At 35.5% G+C, this 20,542-nt stretch overlaps 1 protein-coding gene across 1 annotated transcript; it reads right to left on the reverse strand.

The window, feature by feature from the left end:
- Window positions 1–12,531: 12,531 nt before the first annotated feature.
- Window positions 12,532–18,001, reverse strand: LOC125646835 (guanine nucleotide-binding protein G(s) subunit alpha-like). The gene is made up of 9 exons (XM_048873388.2): window positions 17,844–18,001; window positions 16,397–16,971; window positions 15,140–15,212; window positions 14,734–14,788; window positions 14,400–14,513; window positions 14,187–14,284; window positions 13,539–14,002; window positions 13,299–13,435; window positions 12,532–13,111 (listed from the first exon to the last, which is right to left on the reverse strand). The coding sequence occupies exons 2-9, from the start codon at window positions 16,563–16,565 to the stop codon at window positions 12,926–12,928; spliced, it is 1,296 nt and encodes a 431-aa protein (XP_048729345.1). The 5' UTR covers window positions 16,566–16,971; window positions 17,844–18,001; the 3' UTR covers window positions 12,532–12,925.
- Between the last annotated feature and the right edge of the window lie 2,541 nt (window positions 18,002–20,542).

Below are 20,542 nucleotides of genomic sequence, written 5' to 3' on the forward strand. Positions count from 1 at the left end.
TCAAGATTTGTATAATATTGCAACGTTTTACACATCGTAAGTGTATCTGTTCAATGCTGAATTTTTATATGCATACATACAGTACATCGTCGCAAACCACGGGTTATTGTTTCATTCTATTTCACAAACGTTTGTGAAATAGAATGAAACAATAACCCGTGGTTTGCGACGATGACATACAGTAGTACATGCAACAAAATGTAGTCTGTACAATTGTCATTTGATAAAGTCAATTAAAATATATGTACCAGATCTAGAGCAAAACATATCTATGAGATACACATGCTATAGCTTAAATACCTTGTATACTACTTTTAAAAATCATTTTAATTTAGATCATTCAAAAATAATAAAAGCAGCATTTTACGTTTTAGCTAGACGTAGGTTGTGTACATTGACGTCGCGTCATTGCGCGACAAAATCACATGGGACATTTATTTGGACATTAAGTATCTTTTCCTTACTAAGAAATAAGACATAAAATGGTAGAATTGTTTAAAAAGCTGGGTATTTGTAGAATAAGGACATTTCACTGGACACCGATAAAATCAATCTACTTCATGGATATACTCAGAATTTTATAATACTGGTATACATTGTGCTCTACGATACATGTCATTATAAATGTAACAAGGATAGTCAACTTCCCCCTGTATTAGACGTGCTACTGGTCATGATGATTTGCATTTGCAGTCTATCTACAAACACGGGACACCACTGACAGGCACTGTATTTGCCATTTTGAAGGTCGCTATATCAATTCTATGAACTAAATGTTTAAAATAATTGGTTTATGGTTTTTAGATAAGGACGTCACAATCATACACCAATTCTTACGTTATTTGGGACAAAATCAATCATTTTATTAATCTGTGGATAAAGCGTATGCGTATTTCATGTAACGCGGGACAACGAAAAATGACGACATCTGCGTGTATTTATTGCTAATGAAATGCGTGTAAATTATATTTTATATAAGCTATTATCATTATTTATATATTTTCCTTGCCATTGATGTATAAGACTTTAATAATCCACAAAATATACAACTGTGTAAACATAGCGGAAACATTTTCTAATGCACGTATGAAAGTAACACCAGTACCGTGCGCGACGTCACTGTCATTTAGGGGGAAATTCTATACTGGGACGGTTTTTCCTAGAGGGGGGAATTGGGCCCGGGTTATTTCTTCCTCGGGGGGAATTCTATGCCAAGCCCCTCTTTCCAGAGGTAATGTTTATCCCAGGCCCGTTTTTCCCGGGGGGGGGGGGGGGGGGTCTATGCGAGGGGAAATTCTATGCTACAACACCGGCACTATCAAAAGAAAGTTAGGGTGTACCGTTGTTCCTCTGGTCCGTCCGTCTGTCACGCTTTCTTCTTTCTCGAACTCCTCTTTTATTTTAAGCAGTAACCAAATTAATCTTTCGGAACTGGGTAGGTGGTGTCCTGTAGATGTGCAACAACGTTTCGGACTTGTCAATTTTACCGGGGGGAGGGGGGGGGGGCCGCAAAATAACGATATTTTTTCCATAAAAAAGACCTGCTTAATTTCCAGAACTCCTCCTACATTTTACGCCATAGCCAAATAAAATCATATTTCGGAAGATGATTTGTGGTGCCCTGTAGATGTGCAATAAGGATTTGGAACTTTCATTTTCACCCTGGGGGCCAAATGGGAGTCGAAAACGACGTTTTTCTATACTAACCTGGTTCCCAGAACTCGTCTAGTGGATCAGTGCATTGTGTCATATGAAACAAGAATATATTTGCTTTATGGGTTGGAATCTCAGCCATTTGGAAGATATTTGAACAACAATAAAAAACAAAAAACGTTTGAGGGCTGGGATGACACCCTGATACCCGCCCACAAGAATACTCGATGCATCTTGATATGTGCAGCAAGAATATATAATATGTATATGAATTAAAGGGCAGGACCCAGTTGTTTTTAAAATTCTATTTCAACAATTATGAAAGAGGGTTTTGGATGGCCCCAGGACATTTACCCAACAGATTGCTCCATGCATCTTGACATATGCATTAGGAATATATATGGTAAAGGGTATGTTATATGGTAACTAGTGTGGCCACACAAATATAGTAGAAAATAAAAATGCAAATTTAAACGCTTGCGAGTATTACTGTCTATCATGACTGCATCTAGTTTTTTTTTTATCCAATTGAATTATCAGATACAAGTGTTCTGTGCTATGGCTTTTAGCGCTGCAATATGATATCCGTTGGTGTTTAGAATGAAAAAACACAATAAACCTGTTCATCTTGTCGGGATCACCTGATACGTACAACACCAAATTGAGATACCCATATAACTATTCTTTATTTCATGTTTCACACCGCCATGATTTTGTGATTGTTGTAACGCAGTAGGATGTCTTGGATTTGAAGTGAATACAAATTAAATGTGTACTTTCTGATTCCGACCCAAGGTCGCAGGTTAATCACGAGTGCGGGAACACGTGTTGTATGCAATGCAGTAGGCAACGATTGTACAACGTCATCATATGGATTATACTTATTACGGGTTGATTGGTTGCATATTGTTTAACATCCACTCGAGAATTGTTCACTCATATGGAGACGTCACCATCGCCGGTGAAGGGCTGTAAAATGTAGGCCTCACGGCCTTTGAGCAGTGATCTTAATCGTGCCACACCTGCAGTGACACGGAGCCTCGGTTTTTGCAGTCTCATCCGAAGGACCGCTGCATTTAGTCGCCTCTTACGACAAGCAAGGGGTACTGAGGACCGACAAAGTGTATTCTAACCCATATCTTTATCAAGGACACCTTGACGTCTGGATGACCTGTGTCAATGCGTTTTACCCGGAAAGGACTGAACTTATCAATTGATTTTGCTGTTTATTGCTTTTTCCTTTAAAATATTATAATTTTATTGTTTTGCTTCCAAATCAAAAGTCGTTTCGGAAATCTTAACTAAAAATTTTATTGATACAACTTCGTATTTACTCAGATTTCAGGGCATGTGGACAAAAAAAGGTTTGTCAATTTAAAGTAAACACGTGGCTTTGTTTGGATATGGTTAAGAAAATTATTGCAAAGTTAAACTCTACTAAAACTAGCATATGTGATTAAAAACAGTTTAGAATCATTCTCTATGGGTGATAAACTGGCGAATTTTAAGTTAACGATGGCGTTGCTTTGTTACGAAACGAATGAATTACACACGGTGGGGTACAGTATCTTCCCTTGTGATTTCAACCCAATTCAAAATATATGTACGTTCAGCTTCTTCTTCGTGAATATAGCATTTTCAGGTTTCTCTACTTCACACTTTGAATCTGACTGATCACGTTTATTTCTCCTCTTCAAATATCCAGAGCCACTTTAAGATACAAAAAAAAAAATCAAAAAAAAATCACGTGTATTGAAAAATCCCATAGCAACAAAAGTTAGCATTGATAGGTGTATGACTGTCACCATTCATGATTGTTTTTTCGGCTGTAGACCAGTTGCTTTTTGTTTTATATTTGGTTTTATTTTTTATTTAGTAACCTCAATTGAAGCGCCTGCGTGAATATCATATAACTTTTAGTATCTATGACATATATATATATATATATATATATATATATATATATAGGTTTATTTTTTTTATTTAGCACGTACGTGAATATCATATCACTTTTAGAATCTATGACACACACACACACACACACACACACACACACACACACACACACATATATATATATATATATATATATATAGATTGAGTTTATCCAACACATGTAAAACTGGTTATTATTTGTTTCTTTCGATAAAACTTTAAAAAACACATGTTTGTATTTTTCTTTCATTCCTGCGTAAACATTGCTCAATATCGATATTGATATTCTAAACGGATGAGAAAATTAGGACAAAAGAAAATGTTAAATTTGAGACGAAGAAAACATTGTACATTTGTATAGCTTCTGTTCTAATGACGGATGTAAACAACACGACGTTTTCCTAGTCTTGTTGACAAACATATGTGTTACAGTTAGGCTGTTGAACTGGACTCTGCTGAAATCCATGGCTTCACTTGATTCCTAGATTTTGTTTATCCACGACCTTACGAAAATCCAGAACATGTCAGATGAAGGCCATTCTTATTTTCGTAAAGAGTGAATATCGCTTTGTTTTGATTTTGCTGAAATCTACAAGAAATATACATTTGTGCGTTTTTTAGTATGAAGAGAAAGATCTGACCCGAAGAAAAAAATGTTCAGTAAATAAAGTGAAATTTTGCTTGTACATTGCAAACATTGCTAAAAATAAAAGGACTTCTTTTGTGGTGTCCAAAAGTTGAAATATATTACGCCTCCGTATATTCTGAGATCACGGGAACAAATTACGTTCCATACTCTAAATTGTTTTCATTATACATTTAAAAACATTTAGTTTCTATTTTCATCGATTTTCAAGTTACAAAATATTGGTAGCAAGTGTCGTAAATGAAAATAATGCTGTAATATGCTTTCTTTGGAAATAGGAAAGTCTAATTTTACGATCATTTTACCATGTGTGATAATCGATTCCTTAGCTAGAACGGTTCATCAGTGTAATGAAATCCAACGTAGAAATTAACACATCCTGAGGGTGTACATAGATTCTGTGTGTAATTCTGGAAAAAGCTTATTCATAAGCTCCCTAGCTGTGGGGCTAGGGCTTTATCGGGTGGAGGCCTAGGAGGCAAAGCTCCCTGAAGTTACTGAGTTATGACTAAATACAAGGTTGATATTTAGTGTTTTTGAACATATATATTTCCATTAAAAACGGTTTATATTTGTGAAAAGGGGAAATGGGGTGGCGAGGGCTTAGCGCACTGGTGCTGGAGCAGAAAATAATGTCACATTTAGGTGGATTTAAATTTCGTTTAGTTCACCTGAGTCACTCGGGTGACAGTGTCGTTTGTCTTCGTCCGTTGTTTGTTGTCCATTAACAATTTTACATTTTAACTTCTTTTGGAAAACAATTGTTACCATTTTTGGTGTGGAGCTTCTTTAAGATAAGAGGAATGTAAATTGTGAAATTTGTTATCTTAGCTCGGAAATACTAGTACCCCCCCCCCCCCCCCCCCCCCAAGGGCCTCATGAGTGGGTACAAAACTGAAGGGAAAAAAATGCCAAATTTTCAAAAATCTTTTCTACCTCCACATATGTGGGGAAAAACTAAATGCATGTTTTTTTGTCTATGGATCCCTTTACCAAAATCGTGAAATTTCTGGCCACTTGGTCAGGGGTTCAGTCTCGGGGGTGAAGCCAGTATGGCCATATAGTAAAGATATACTAAATCTAAGAATATTTTCTCCTCCTGTCTCAGACACGTGTAAGGAAAACTAAATTCATGGTCATGATATCCATGAAGATCTCTGCCTAAATTGTGAAGTATGGCCCCTGGGCTAGGGCTTTAGACCCCAAGGTGGAGCCAATATGTGAAAATGTATTAAATCTTAGAAACATCTTCTTCCCCTCTACTCTGAGACATGTTAAGAAAAACTAAATGCATGGTTTTGATGTTCATGAAACTCTTTACCGAAATTGTGAGATTCATGAGCTTTGGGTCAGGGATTCACGCCCTAGGATAGGGCCAATATGGTCATATAGTGAAATGTCTAAAATCTATGATGTCCATGAGGTCCTCTACCTAAGTTGTGAAAATCATGGCACCCGAGTTAAAGGTTTAAGCCCTAAGGTGGGACCAATATGGCAATATACAGTAAAATTGCACTAAATCTTAGAAGAAAAAAATAATTTCTTTACTTCCAAAGAAGTGGAAGATAAACTGAAAGCATGGCTGTGAAACCATAATCTACATGAACTTAGATTTTGAAATGCAATGCATCTGGCCGGGTCAGGGTTTTAAACTTAGAACGGGGCCAATATGGCTTTATATACATTGTAGTGAAAATGTAAAAATCCTTTTCTTTACTCCCGCTGTAGAAATCTCCTTTAATCTTATATACTGTGGCACTTATCATGACAATATATATGACCTTAATGGTCAGGTCATTAAAACTTGGGGGAGGGGGTGGAGAGGCTAACTTGCCGATATCATAGTAAATATGTGTTCTACTTTAGAAAATCTACTTTAATTTACTGTGCATTGTAAGTTTGTAACAATAACTCGTGAACATGTTAATTGTAGTTGTCTACTTTTAAATGGGAAATTGCATGACTCCCCAAGGGGCAGGGTCACTGATTCCAGGGCAGGGTAGGGGGGGAGCCAAAATGGTCATAGAGTATATAATGCTTAAAAATCTTCATTTGTTCATAATTGATCACGGCTAAACATTCACATATCAAAGCAATTTGATTTCAGTACTATTAACTACGAGTTGTCATTCGTTGTACCAGTCCTCTAGATCGCCCTGCAGGTTTTCTGCCCGGCCGTTAGTGTAACTGATGAACGACAAACTCTCATTTCTAAAACCAATAAAGCTTAATTGACAGGAAATGAGGCCTGTAAATCAATTGTAACAGATGATCTGAAAGATACACGATATCCAGGCGTCTGATTGGCTGACGGAAGCAGGTATGTTACTTCCTGCTTCATCAAGAGATGCTGAAGCCAATCGTTAGAGTGCGCCATTGTTTACCAAACAGAAATGGAAAGGTAATATTCCCCCCGAGTAAATAGGCTTGCGTGAGGAAAATAATCGGATGTCATTCTAAAAGCATTTAGTCTTAATTATCTATTGACAATTAAAAGTACACGATGTACAGGAATGCAGCTCTATTAAACTAAATGAACGATACAAAAAAAGGTTGATTGTTTATTTATGGTATATAGAAATAACCAACAGCGTGAAAACTCCCGGACTCTCAAACGGGGAAACATCTTGATTTAGAAAACTAATAATAAAAAAAAATCTGGACTAAACGAGAAATTTCCGTAACATTTTTAGCCTATTCTGACAATTTCCTTCATAGTTATAGTTTCATTGTATGCTATTTTAATTCAGATGGAAGCTTGGGAAATAAGAAAGTTTCAGCATTGGAATATTGGTAATAAAACTGCTATTTTGAAATATGGCGATGAAGAAATATATTGTTTTGCATACATCAAGGATTTGAACGTTTGAAATGATTAAATCTTATTTTTTTCTAATTTGAAAAATAAATTTCATATGCAATATTGGAGATCACAGAATGAGAACTTCATCAATTGAGGTATACATAAAAAACCCACTCCAACCTGAATTATAGGACGCGAACCTTCAATTTTATCATTTAGGATTCATTTTAGATGCTTGCAATCAAAGTGTTTGAAATTAAAAACACTCCTCAAGTATCATGGCTATGAAAGGCAAAATCTATTCGTTATTCAGACTACAAAATAGCACGATTTTACGCCGTTTGCACGCGAGTAACTATATATTTGCACTCGACTATTCAAATATATAAACATATTTGTCAGCTGTTTACCACGCGCTCATAATGGCCACTCAGCGTCACAACTGGCCTTGGCGAGACAGCTGATAACCAAATGACAAGTTTTGGATGTAAAATGCGACAGGAATATCCCATCTAGATTATATATATTGTTCCTACCCCCGGATTGTCTGCCAGTAACAAATGCCCCAGCGTGACTGTATAACGGTCCCGCGAGTGTCTTATTTTGTCAGTGTGGGGAGAGGAGGATTGGACAGACAAACGTCCTCTCCAATCGTGATTCACCGACATAAATAGTGGAAATAATATCCTCTGATTAATATTTCACGTTTGTTTACGTAAAAAACAACACCCCTGTCTTGTCGAAACAGATGGGATTTAAAAAGAATCATGTGTAAGAAATATGATATACCTTCCAGGCAGCAATGTAATTTGTGTACGTTTATGAAATGACTAATAATGAAAGTTTGGGTCATCTTTTTCTAACTTTAGAACTTTTTCATCACTGAAACCGATACACGTGGGGAATACTGAAACCTTTCGTCAAATGTCATGAGAATGCTGGTTCCAAGTTCAAATACATTTAGCATTGAAAATGACAGCAGAAAGTTAGTTTCTATTTATCCGCATGTCAGTCGTACTAAGCAACGCGCACTTTTGCCCTGGCATTATATACATGTGCTAGTTAAATTATATTATGCCAATCAGTACATTTTCCATAGTTACAAGTATATCTTTGTTGATGTTTCAGAATTATTTAGATATAATAATATATATAATAGTACTGTGTGTAAAAGGGGATTTCTTCAGAGCTTTGTTTGATAGTGGTTGTCTTTTTTATGAGTTTATTGTATTTTATTGCATGTACTCCTTGACTGATATTTCCAATATGTATATCACACCAATCACTATATTTAAAAGTCTAATGTTAGTCGATTTTGCAATTTTTGAAAATAAAGTTAATAATATATTGCTTTCGTTTATTTGGGGTTGGGGGGGGGGGGGGGCAATCTGCGGCATTAACCTTGGTCATGACGTGAACATTATATGATGCAGACTTCATATCCCGTATACTGAAATGTCAATGTAAGAACGATATATGTGTGATAAATGTCAAGGATAAAACAGAGTTTCCACGGTCAGCACATGGAAGACCACAATGTTACACCTTCCTATACACTTTTGATAGATTCCGTCGTCGTACCTTGATAATAGATATTCAATGTTATAACCCAACAAACAACAACCACTTGAGACAAAATGCTACACCAAGTTTGTATGGATTGTATGGAGTTTGTATGGATTGTATGGAGTTTGTATAGATTGCATGGAGTTTGTATAGATTGTATGGAGTTTGTATAGATTGTATGGAGTTTATATAGATTGTATGGAGTTTGTATATGTTGTATGGAGTTTGTATAGATTGTATGGAGTTTGTATAGATTGTATGGAGTTTGTATAGATTGTATGGAGTTTGTGTGTTGTATGTAGTTTGTATAGATTGTATGGAGTTTGTATAGATTGTATGGAGTTTATATAGATTGTATGGAGTTTTTATAGATTGTATGGAGTTTGTATAGGTTGTATGGAGTTTGTATAGATTGTATGGAGTTTGTATAGATTGTATGGAGTTTGTGTATGTTGTATGGAGTTTGTATGTTGTATGGAGTTTGTGTATGTTGTATGGAGTTTGTATAGATTGTATGGAGTTTGTATAGATTGTATGGAGTTTGTATAGATTGTATGGAGTTTGTGTGTTGTATGTAGTTTGTATAGATTGTATGGAGTTTGTATAGATTGTATGGAGTTTATATAGATTGTATGGAGTTTTTATAGATTGTATGGAGTTTGTATAGGTTGTATGGAGTTTGTATAGATTGTATGGAGTTTGTATAGATTGTATGGAGTTTGTGTATGTTGTATGGAGTTTGTATGTTGTATGGAGTTTGTGTATGTTGTATGGAGTTTGTATAGATTGTATGGAGTTTGTATGTTGTATGGAGTTTGTATGTTGTATGGAGTTTGTATGTTGTATGGAGTTTGTATAGATTGTATGGAGCTTGTATGTTGTATGGAGTTTGTATGGAGTTTATATAGATTGTATGGAGTTTGTATAGGTTGTATGGAGTTTGTATAGATTATATGTTGTATGGAGTTTGTGTAGATTGTATGGAGTTTGTATGTTGTATGGAGATTGTATAGATTGTATGGAGTTTGTGTATGTTGTATGGAGTTTGTATAGATTGTATGGAGTTTGTATAGATTGTATGGAGTTTATATAAATTGTATGGAGTTTGTATAGGTTGTATGGAGTTTGTATAGATTGTATGCAGTTTGTATAGATTGTATGGAGTTTGTATAGGTTGTATGGAGTTTGTATAGATTGTATGGAGTCTGTATGGATTGTATAGAGTTTGTATAGATTGTATGGAGTTTGTATAGATTGTATGAAGTTTATATAGATTGTATGGAGTTTGTATATGTTGTATGGAGTTTGTATATGTTGTATGGAGTTTGTATAGATTGTATGGAGTTTGTTTAGATTGTATGGAGTTTGTATAGATTGTATGGAGTTTGTATAGATTGTATGGAGTTTGTATAGATTGTATGAAGTTTGTATAGATTGTATGGAGTTTGTATAGATTGTATGTTGTATGTAGTTTGTGTAGATTGTATGGAGTTTGTATAGATTGTATGGAGTTTGTATAGATTGTATGGAGTTTGTATAGATTGTATGTTGTATGGAGATTGTATAGATTGTATGGAGTTTGTGTATGTTGTATGGAGTTTGTATAGATTGTATGGAGTTTGTGTAGATTGTATGGAGTTTGTATAGATTGTATGCAGTTTGTATAGATTGTATGGAGTTTGTATAGATTGTATGGAGTTGGTATAAATTGTATGGAGTTTGTATAGGTTGTATGGAGTTTGTATAGGTTGTATGCAGTTTGTATAGATTGTATGGAGTTTGTATATGTTGTATGGAGTTTGTATATGTTGTATGGAGTTTGTATATGTTGTATGGAGTTTGTATAGATTGTATGGAGTTAGTATAGATTGTATGGAGTTTGTATGGATTGTATGTGTATAGATTGTATGGAGTTTGTATAGATTGTATGGAGTTTGTATGGATTGTATGGAGTTGGTATAGATTGTATGGAGTTTGTATAGATTGTATGGAGTTTGTATAGATTGTATGCAGTTTGTATAGATTGTATGGAGTTTGTATAGGTTGTATGGAGTTTGTATAGATTGTATGGAGTTTGTATATGTTGTATGGAGTTTGTATATGTTGTATGGAGTTTGTATATGTTGTATGGAGTTTGTATAGATTGTATGGAGTTAGTATAGATTGTATGGAGTTTGTATGGATTGTATGTGTATAGATTGTATGGAGTTTGTATAGATTGTATGGAGTTTGTATGGATTGTATGGAGTTGGTATAGATTGTATGGAGTTTGTATAGATTGTATGGAGTTTATATAAATTGTATGGAGTTTGTATGTTGTATGGAGTTTGTATATGTTGTATGGAGTTTGTATGGATTGTATGGAGTTTATATAGATTGTATGGAGTTTGTATAGATTGTATGGAGTTTGTATAGATTGTATGGAGTTTGTATAGGTTGTATGGAGTTTGTATGTTGTATGGAGTTTGTATATGTTGTATGGAGTTTGTATGGATTGTATGGAGTTTATATAGATTGTATAGAGTTTGTATATATTGTATGGAGTTTGTATAGATTACATATTTTGAGCATTGTGAGGACTAGGATAATAAAACTTGGTCAGTTGGTGCATCTTCAATGGAACGTGTATCATCACCCAAAAATAGGTCACTGTGCCCCCTCCCTTTGGAACTTTATGACCATATATACAAGTCGAATCCAGAGCATATCCTGCGTACTAACATCTAGTACCATCTAATTTGGTTTCAAAAGTTGATGTATCTTTGTGGAAGGTAATGTCGTGACTCAAATGTAGGTCCTTGCTGCCTGCAATTGACAGCTTCACAGCTTGTGATTTCAAGCAAGCAAAGAAATATACGCTTCTTGTACCTGTAATAGCAGGTGGACGTATAGTGTACCCTAGCAGTGCACTTCATTACCAGGTGGGCGTATAGTGTACCCTAGCGGTGCACTTCATTTGCGTCTTCGACAAAAATATTGGTGATTTTCACATGAGCATGTGACCATACACTAAGACAGCTTCCAAAACACTATTTTGTTAAAGCGACTAACCGATAATTTACCGTCAACTTTTATATATTGTATTAGCAAAAACTAGCCTTGGACCCTGGTTATACAAAATTTACTTCATTAGTTCTGGAATATGATAGCCACGTGTCACAAATAAGTAAAATTTTGTTCCCATATCAACAATACATTTACTTCATTTTGCTGTAACGATGGCTGAAAATCTACACATACTGCAGTTTTATGCCGTTTCCTGTTTTAAAAAACATATCGTTATAAAACAGGGACATATTCCAGCATTCGCATTTGATGAGAGTTATTTTTAGTAAATTAAATGTAGATTTTCCTACTGGTACCATACAATTACTGATATAGCCCATGATTTGCTGTCAATATTCTGATTTCAGGGTTGGTTCTGGTATAATTAGTATGTGCTTTATAACAGAAAAACCTGAGGGTATAAACAAGGTATTCCTGGTAACCGTGAGTAAGTCATTAACAAGAATCTGCAGGACGTTCTTGTGCTACAGATCAAGGCTGAGTTTCATTCCAATGATATACTTTAGGTTGAGTAATAGCACTTTGAAACTTCCATAAAAATTCTTAATTTTCTGGCCCCTTTTCGCTATGTCTGCAAAATACAGAGGTCAAGTTGTAGGTCTGATTCTAATTCACTATTATCATCAGCAGTGTGAAGAATCTTAATGAAGAGAACTGAAGAATTTCAGCGAATTCAAATTGCCAGAACTTCATTTTGTCATACCAGAGCTGCTTTGTTCACTCAGGTGCCGGCTGGGTATTATTGTTGCACATTTATTTCGCAACGATTTCTTTGCATCAATGAAATGTAGAGTGCATATGTACAGAGGTTATAAAACAGTTGTGGAACACATTTTTTGAACGTCTTAAATGACAATAAACATGTATTTTATGTTTTATTGTTTTGTCAAAACAGTTGTAACATGAAGAGAAAAATCATCAAGTCCAAGAAAGACCATAAAAGAACGATTTATCACTCGTTGAAAATATTTAATACATCGAATAAATAATAAGGAATCGATCGCGAGACACATGATCAATCTCCAAAGACATGACCTTACGAAATATTCAAAGAACTGGAAACAAGATACTTGAACTACGTCAGAACTACGTCATATCCGCTGAACAGTATAATATCAATCTTCCCCTGCAACAGGCAGTCTGAGTATTGTCTATGGAATGACAGACACTAAACACCGTCTGACTAGAGTTAAATATCACAAAGTCGGAAGATCTGGTGCTACTTCTCACTAAAAGGAACATGATGTAGGAAGGAATTAAATGATACCGAATCTTCTCAAGTGATTTTGTATTATCAATGTTCGGCAGCCATTCAGAACACGCTGAACGTTATTTGTGTCAATTGCGCACGTATAGAAATATTCACAGCTATGTTCATCATGCCAGTTTCGTTCTTGCTTTGTAATTCTCTTTTTCAGGTTAAGTTCTCCCTTCACGATTTTCTGAAAAAGGATAAAAATAGTTTTTTAATTTACAAGACTGTTAAATCTTTAAAGGGCATATATGTACGGAAAATACAACATGAACAAACGAAGAACTACAACAGGAAACCAATGATTACTCTTAACGACTGGTAGAGTTTACTTGTATCCACGTAAAGATTCTAATCGATAAAATTAATGGACTAACCAAAAAGAGGTGCTTGATGTAGACAGCGGTTTTCACTGTATCTGGATGAACATCGGAGCGCGACGTTGCGCGGGATTTCTTCCGTGGCTCGGAGTCGGGATATGGAAGAGCTTCAAGGAATTGAAGCTTTTCGGAATCTGGACAAAAAAAAAGAACCTGACGAATCTATCTTTCTATCACATCTCAATTTCAAGCACTCAATAATTTTATCTGTAATACATAATGAAATAAAATACTTACTGGATGGATTAAATTTATCGAAATCTGGGAAGATATCGGGGTACTTCTTTGTGAGCTCTGAGATATCACGTCCCCTGGCAATCTTTTCTGCTAAAATGTCAATTTTGTTGATGAAAAGAAGGACTGACACATAACGAAGAAATCGATTGTTCCAGACTTGGTCAAAGTTCTCTAAGGCTTCCAGAAGTCTGTTCTTTGTTGGATCTTCACGAAGTGTTTGGTCGAAACTGCTACAGTCCACAACGAAAAGAATGGCCGTCACACTGTCAAACACTTGGATCCACTTTTTTCGTTCCCCCTGTTGTCCACCAACATCGTAAACATTGAATTTAATCTGGTTTCCACCATCAGGGACTTCAAACTCTATGTGCTGAATGGATGTGGTGACGCAGCGACACCTCAGTATGTCTTGGTCTGAGGGGACGTAAGCCGGGCTTTTGATTTCATGAAGTTTGTCCAGGAAACTAGTAGCAAAAAAATAAATAAATTCACCGATTAATCCGGCTCTATGAATTTCCAACTGTTCGGGGAAAAAATCGGTGTTGTTACAAACTGTTGAAAGATGTCATGACGTTTTCCATATTTGAAATGTAAATGGTGTCGGCATTTGATCACGAGTTCTGTTAGACTCAGACGTGAAATACTTACTATTTCGCACAGTCGATCAGCTGGAACTCGTGAGATCTACTGTAACAAGCCTGAACTCCAGGATCCGCCCATAATTTTTCGGAATGTTCAAGAAATTCCTGTGGAAAAATAATGTTACTACATTAATGTTTCACTTGTTTTATTGGGTTTTTTTTTTTTATCAGAGCCTTTTTATTGTTCATTAAATCTCTTTTACAGTAATAGTTTACGTACACTTGTCCTGTGAAGATCAGGATTCCCAGCCTCTTTCAAAATAAAATCTCTGCTTTTGTTACTCTCTTCACACTCCAATGGAATTTCAAGTTGATGCATGGCCAAAAGCAACACCTATATTTAGAAAATGTATCACCGATATTGATTGCAATAGCAAATAAAAATACGAAAACAACATTCTTTAGATGAAAGACATTGGAAATGTTTTTTAAAACTTTGATCAACTTGATAGAGCCCTTTTGATCAATCACATGTTACAATTTAACAAACTTTCATTCATTAGGATTGCATCAATGAAATTCATGTACATTCGTATTTGTCACAGAATGCCTACCACAATGGATTCTTTGATGTTCTTTCTTATATCACAAATTTTTTCTAGTCGTTCTCTGTAAAATAAAAGAGAAAACATGCATTTAAATTTGCTTTCAAACAAGTACGAACGTTTGACCTAGTGAATTTAGGAATGGAATACAGTTGTACATGATATTAAAAGTGTACTTTTGTCAACAGAAGAGAACCCAAATGATTTCCTAAAATAATCAAGGAAAAACTGGTTTGATGGATCGCAAATTGTAGATATTTTTGTGTTTCTTTCATAGCTGAACCCTTGTTTCAGATTGCAAACTGTTGTAGGGCAGAATTATAAACAATTACTAATTCTTAGCAGGTTAATGGTGGTAAAAGGGCGTTAGACCTTGTGCTGCAATAAGCAACATAAAGATTTGACGATCATTTACCTCATGTTGAAGCCATTGATGTGAATGATTCGCATTTGCTTAGCAATGGTGCTCTTGCCTGATTCTCCAGTGCCTGAAATAAAAATGATAATGTTGGTAATTTTATGAGGTTTTATTATCTTTTTGAATATCACGTGTTATGTTTCTTACGACCAATATCACACCTGTGGCGTTACGGACTTTGAGAAATTGCTTTATTCAAATTAATATGGAAAAAGAATAATAAATTTAAAATGCCTAAAATGGTCCGCTTTAGTTACAATTTTAATACGACTTCTGACGTCATGGCGATTTTTAACACCTGATGAAATTGTTTTACTTGAATATGCTTTCCCTCTTTGATTTTCGTTATATTCAACATTCAAAAAACTTTTTCAACTTTGCTATCTTGATTAAAGAAATCCAATTTGTACTTAGACCTTTGCACAAGTCGACTCGGTATAATTTCTGTTATGTCGACTTAGGGAAATATTCAGATGACGGTATTTAGATTTCGGGGTAGGAATGTGTAACAAATTCTGCCTTCCACCCATTCTTGTCGTGATAAGGGTCGATATGTGATACCTTTACACTGTGATGTTAACAGGACAGAGATAACTAATCTCAGGTAAACACGTGGTTTTTCTCCAAAATGTTATCAAAGTACCTAATTCAAAGGTTCAATTATTTTGTTACGTGTACCTCATGCAATCAATTAATCATTTGTTGTCACACAGAATTGACATAAAAATCTTGGTAGAATGATGTCACTGGGGACATTAATTGTGCTCATGGATTGCGCAATCACAGAGGAATGGTGAACAGTCATGGTGCATGCTTCTTTTACAACCTTTACCAATGTGGCGCAAGTTTGAGCAATAAGTGCATGTACTTTAACAAGGATGAGAAATCACCCAGTTCAAATATAACAAGCTATTATGAGAATCATAAATTCTGCCTATCGATATAATACAAATGTGTATTGAGTGGGTACTCAAAGCTAGAATGACTAACCTCTCTGTATTTTGTACTGGCGACAATCGAATTGTACCCAGACAGGGGGTAAATACTTGATTGAAATCGTGAGAATACGTACATTTTATAATGGATTAAAGATGCAAGGTCCACGAAACCATGACAGCATTTTGATACAATAACAAAATTATAAAGGGGTAAAAATTACTCATCAACCATTAGACAGTTCAATATGCCTATGAGCATAAATCTATATAGGAGGCATAAATCATTTATACCCAGGAACCTGTAGTATCCACTTACCCAGTAACAGAATCTTTAGTTTTTTCAGTTCCTCCTTGTGGTGTTGCTTCAGGAGTCTGCTGATTTGTTTGTTTCTGTATTTAGCTTTCTTCGCATCCTCGGGTGACTGGTAACAATTGAATCGTTCCTCACACCCGGTACCAAAACACGACACTATTTTGTCCTGCATGACAATTTATTTCGGTCTTGGGACTAAAATATATTCCTCTGTACCACTACTTGTGAAGTCCTCAATGTTACATCGTAATCTTATTTCATTCCTCTCTTTGATGCCGAGTTCCTTTTTTTATCCTCAGAAATAATTGCATATTATATTGCACAAATCAAAAATTTGCACAAGAATTTTCACAGTTTCCTTCTGTTAGTTAGTGTAACGAGGTTTAAATAACAGCCTCTGCGTAGCTTGCACCGTATCATACACTGACTGTTCGTCTGTTGACAAGCCTTTTATATCTCGTGTCATTGTCACACTGTGTCATAAAATACTGCGCGCTACTCCCTCATACCTTCCCGGTCTGCAAGCCATCAATCGATAACTTTATTTGACGTTTTTTTCTAAATTCTAAAAATATTTTCTAAAAAAGATTTTCAAATATGATTATATTGTTACATCAGGTGTTAGATAAAAGGTTATGAAAGGGAAAGACGTGGAAAAGATTAGCTGTTTGGTAAAGAAATAAAAGCTGGGGTGTAATACTTCCGCAATATCGAAAAAAAAAAAATGAAAAGTTTTAAAGGAAACTGTCTTACAAAACAAAACAGTAAAATTAAAGTTTTAGATCATCAAGTGAAGTCCTATCATTGCTACACTCAGTATCAACTTTGGCAAATTTCACCATCTCGATCCAGAATTTAAATCCCATTAGGATAGGAGGTGCTCAATGCGTGCACGTAACGAACAAGATGAAATTTGAACATATTGCTGTTTTATTACCCGGACATAATTAAAACATCGTAAAATATACAGAAATTTAAATGACAATCACAGACGAGGTGTGACTATTTTGAGAAATTTTAATGATTTTTGGAGTATTTTAAGCATTTGAATTATATTTTATGTCTTTTCGTGTGTTTTGAATCGGAGTTAGCGCTAAAAACAAGAATCATATGAAATTGATTGAAAAAATTATCAGGATGTAGTATACATTACCAGATCGAAATCTCAAATTTTTGTTGTAAGGTTATGTCAGAAGGTGTGCCAATAAACTACCTGGACTTTTTCACGGTGTCATTAGTAAGGAAGTAATAACCAGTTTTCTGATATCTCAAAGAGGTCCATTGACTTGGATTTTTGGTTAACTTGCACGTATTAAAAAATTACAAATTGTAGATCATTTCCTATGTTATATTCAAGAAAAAACCAAAGTATGCTTTCACCAGTTTAGCTTTTTTAGATTAAGGAAGGAAATAATGAATAAGATTTTTATAAATTGCTAATTTTACTAACCTGATACAGTGGGGGATCCAGGATTTGTTAATAGGGAGAATCGTCAGGGGACTCCAGGGTTTTAACGGTTTTCATTGGGGTTATTTTTATAGGTTATTCTAGCTATACTTTGTACACAATGAAATCGATAGATAACAACGCTTAATTGGTTTGACATTTATGCACATGTATAATGTAAAATGTTATGCTTTTTCCTGTTCTAATTTTCTACCCTCATTTCTGGTCACAGGAAAGGGGGATCCGGGTCCCCTCAGAATTCACCGCTTTGATGAACTCGATCGCAGTGTGCTATTTGAGTGTGCTGTTCATTACATATTTGCAATATATATCCCCTTTCTTGCAGATGTTGGACAAAAACAAATCCATCAGCTTATTAAAAGCATTCTGTTTTATCTAGGTACAGTAGAAGGATTTAATAAGTTTCCCATCACCGACTATCTCAATACAAGATGAACGGATTGGGTAATTCGGTTGCCTGTATTGACAATCGAGTATTATTGATGATTCCTTGGAACTTGACTCTTCGATATCCCTCTACACGTTTTGTACTGGTTTTAAGATGGGTGTTTATGCTGAATGGTCATTAAACAGAATTATTAATGTTTTCAGTTACAACAGCAGGAAGGAAAGTGACGACAGGAAAATAAGTGATATTTTATCTTTTTCTTACACACAATACAGGATTAGTAGGACAGCTTAATCAATGACAAATCAATAAAAAAACGTCTATCATCTCCTCAATAGATTATATACATGCAGTTCATGGATTGCCAATTTTCTGTCTGCGTGACGTCGTACATTTACGTCGTACTAACCCGATAGGTACCTTTAAAATATTTATTTCGTGTTTGTTTACTTATTTTCTGGAGGTCTGACATAGGTGTTATTGATAAGATATTTGTGCTATAGCACTTCAGATGTCGTTCACTACTATGTGTTCACGGATGTAAATTGCGCACGCGTTAAACAGCTGTCTCAGGGACTGTTTGCTATGTGTATGCCACCTGCTGAGACATACGTGGACACATCAACAGAATGGAGCGCTAAATCATTTTAGCAATTGAACTCACCTCGACGAGAGTCTCAAGATAATTTTAGGTTCTACCTGGACCATACATGCAGGAGTTCATTTAGGGATATTGAGTGTGACCTATATTTCCCAGATGATTGCCAAACAAGCTTATTCATATTCCCCAGAGGGGTTTTACGAAAATCACCATGTCCGTCCGAAATTAAGGTCATTCTGTTCTCACACAAGAGCATGTTCATAACATTTGGGGTGCTTCTTCCAACTCGTGGTCAAGATGCTGCATCTGGACTTCATATTATGGTTCAGTGATTCTGGTTACGTCAGGATAGCATTTAGGTCTTTCCCCAGCTTATTTCAACCAAAACATCAACAAAACTCGCCCTCTGCTACATGCATTTATGTCTATTAAAAAAATCATCATCTTATTGCAAAATCCACACAAAGGTGTATGAGACGTAGTTTGCAAGGTACGCATCGTAAATTTAATTGGCTACATAGGAGGTTATTTAGAAATGATACATACCCGGGTTTGTTTGTCTAGCTTTTGGACTTGGTAGCATTCCAATCGGAATTCCTCGAATGTCTCGCGTCTCTCAACATGTAGAATGCACGAGACATTCGAGGAGTTCCGATTGGGTAGCATTCGCAAGTGATACATAGTTGTGTCCCGTTGTTGAACTCTTACGTACGGTGAGACGCGAAAATAATATTCGTACAACAAGCGGTGGGTACAAATACTTAAATTGTAGCATTCATATGCTGTGCAGCTACCCGAACTGCAGGGAAACAAAAACTTTAGGACGATTATGAGTAATTGAGAATAGAATAGTTTTAAGATATCGAAATACACCATCTTGCTTTGTTAAAAATATCAATCGTATCAAAGAGGAATAAATAATCACATATTTGAATTAATTGGCCATTTCAAACAAATTATTCTTGATGTGGTCAATTTAATGTATAGCGTACATCACCGGTTACTATTTTAAAAAAAAATCACGCTTTCATAACTGTTATCGCCATCTACAAAACCAGTCTATACTAAATGTATACACACCCTGTACCTACGTGTACAGACTGTACCAAAGCGTTCAATAAATACACAGAAGAGCTCATATCTCGGAAATTATCGGTACTTATTTAAGACCCAACGTGAACTAAACATGAATTGAATTCCATGGGGTTATATTTAAGAATGTAGATGTCCGGACTATCTTCATGTGTTGAATGTGACCTATATTATTCAGAGGATTGACCAGGTTAAAGGTTTGGCATTTCCAAGAATGACACCTGCATTCAAGTTGGATCTAAGGATTCAAATTCATGTTAGGTATTATATTATGACTGGTATCATAGAGGTGATTAATTACACTATCTAAATACAGAAATAGCAAAGTAAAACCAAACATTCTCATGACCTTGATCAGTTGAGCTATGTGGGCTTTCGCCGATCCGTAAGATCAACTCAATACCATTCTGCACATGTTAGCATATTACAAAGTCTTAGGACATTGTGTTTGAAATTCTTGACAGCTCTCATGGTCTATGGTATCTCTTAAGACCAATTTTAAGATACATTCGGTCGCGTGCTCGCAGGACTACAAAACAGCTTGTGGCTACAATCTATTGAACTGCAGAAATTGTTGATTTGCAGACCTGGAGCAAAGTC

Source organism: Ostrea edulis, chromosome 6 (assembly GCF_947568905.1).
Source record: "Ostrea edulis chromosome 6, xbOstEdul1.1, whole genome shotgun sequence".
NCBI lineage: Eukaryota > Metazoa > Mollusca > Bivalvia > Ostreida > Ostreidae > Ostrea > Ostrea edulis.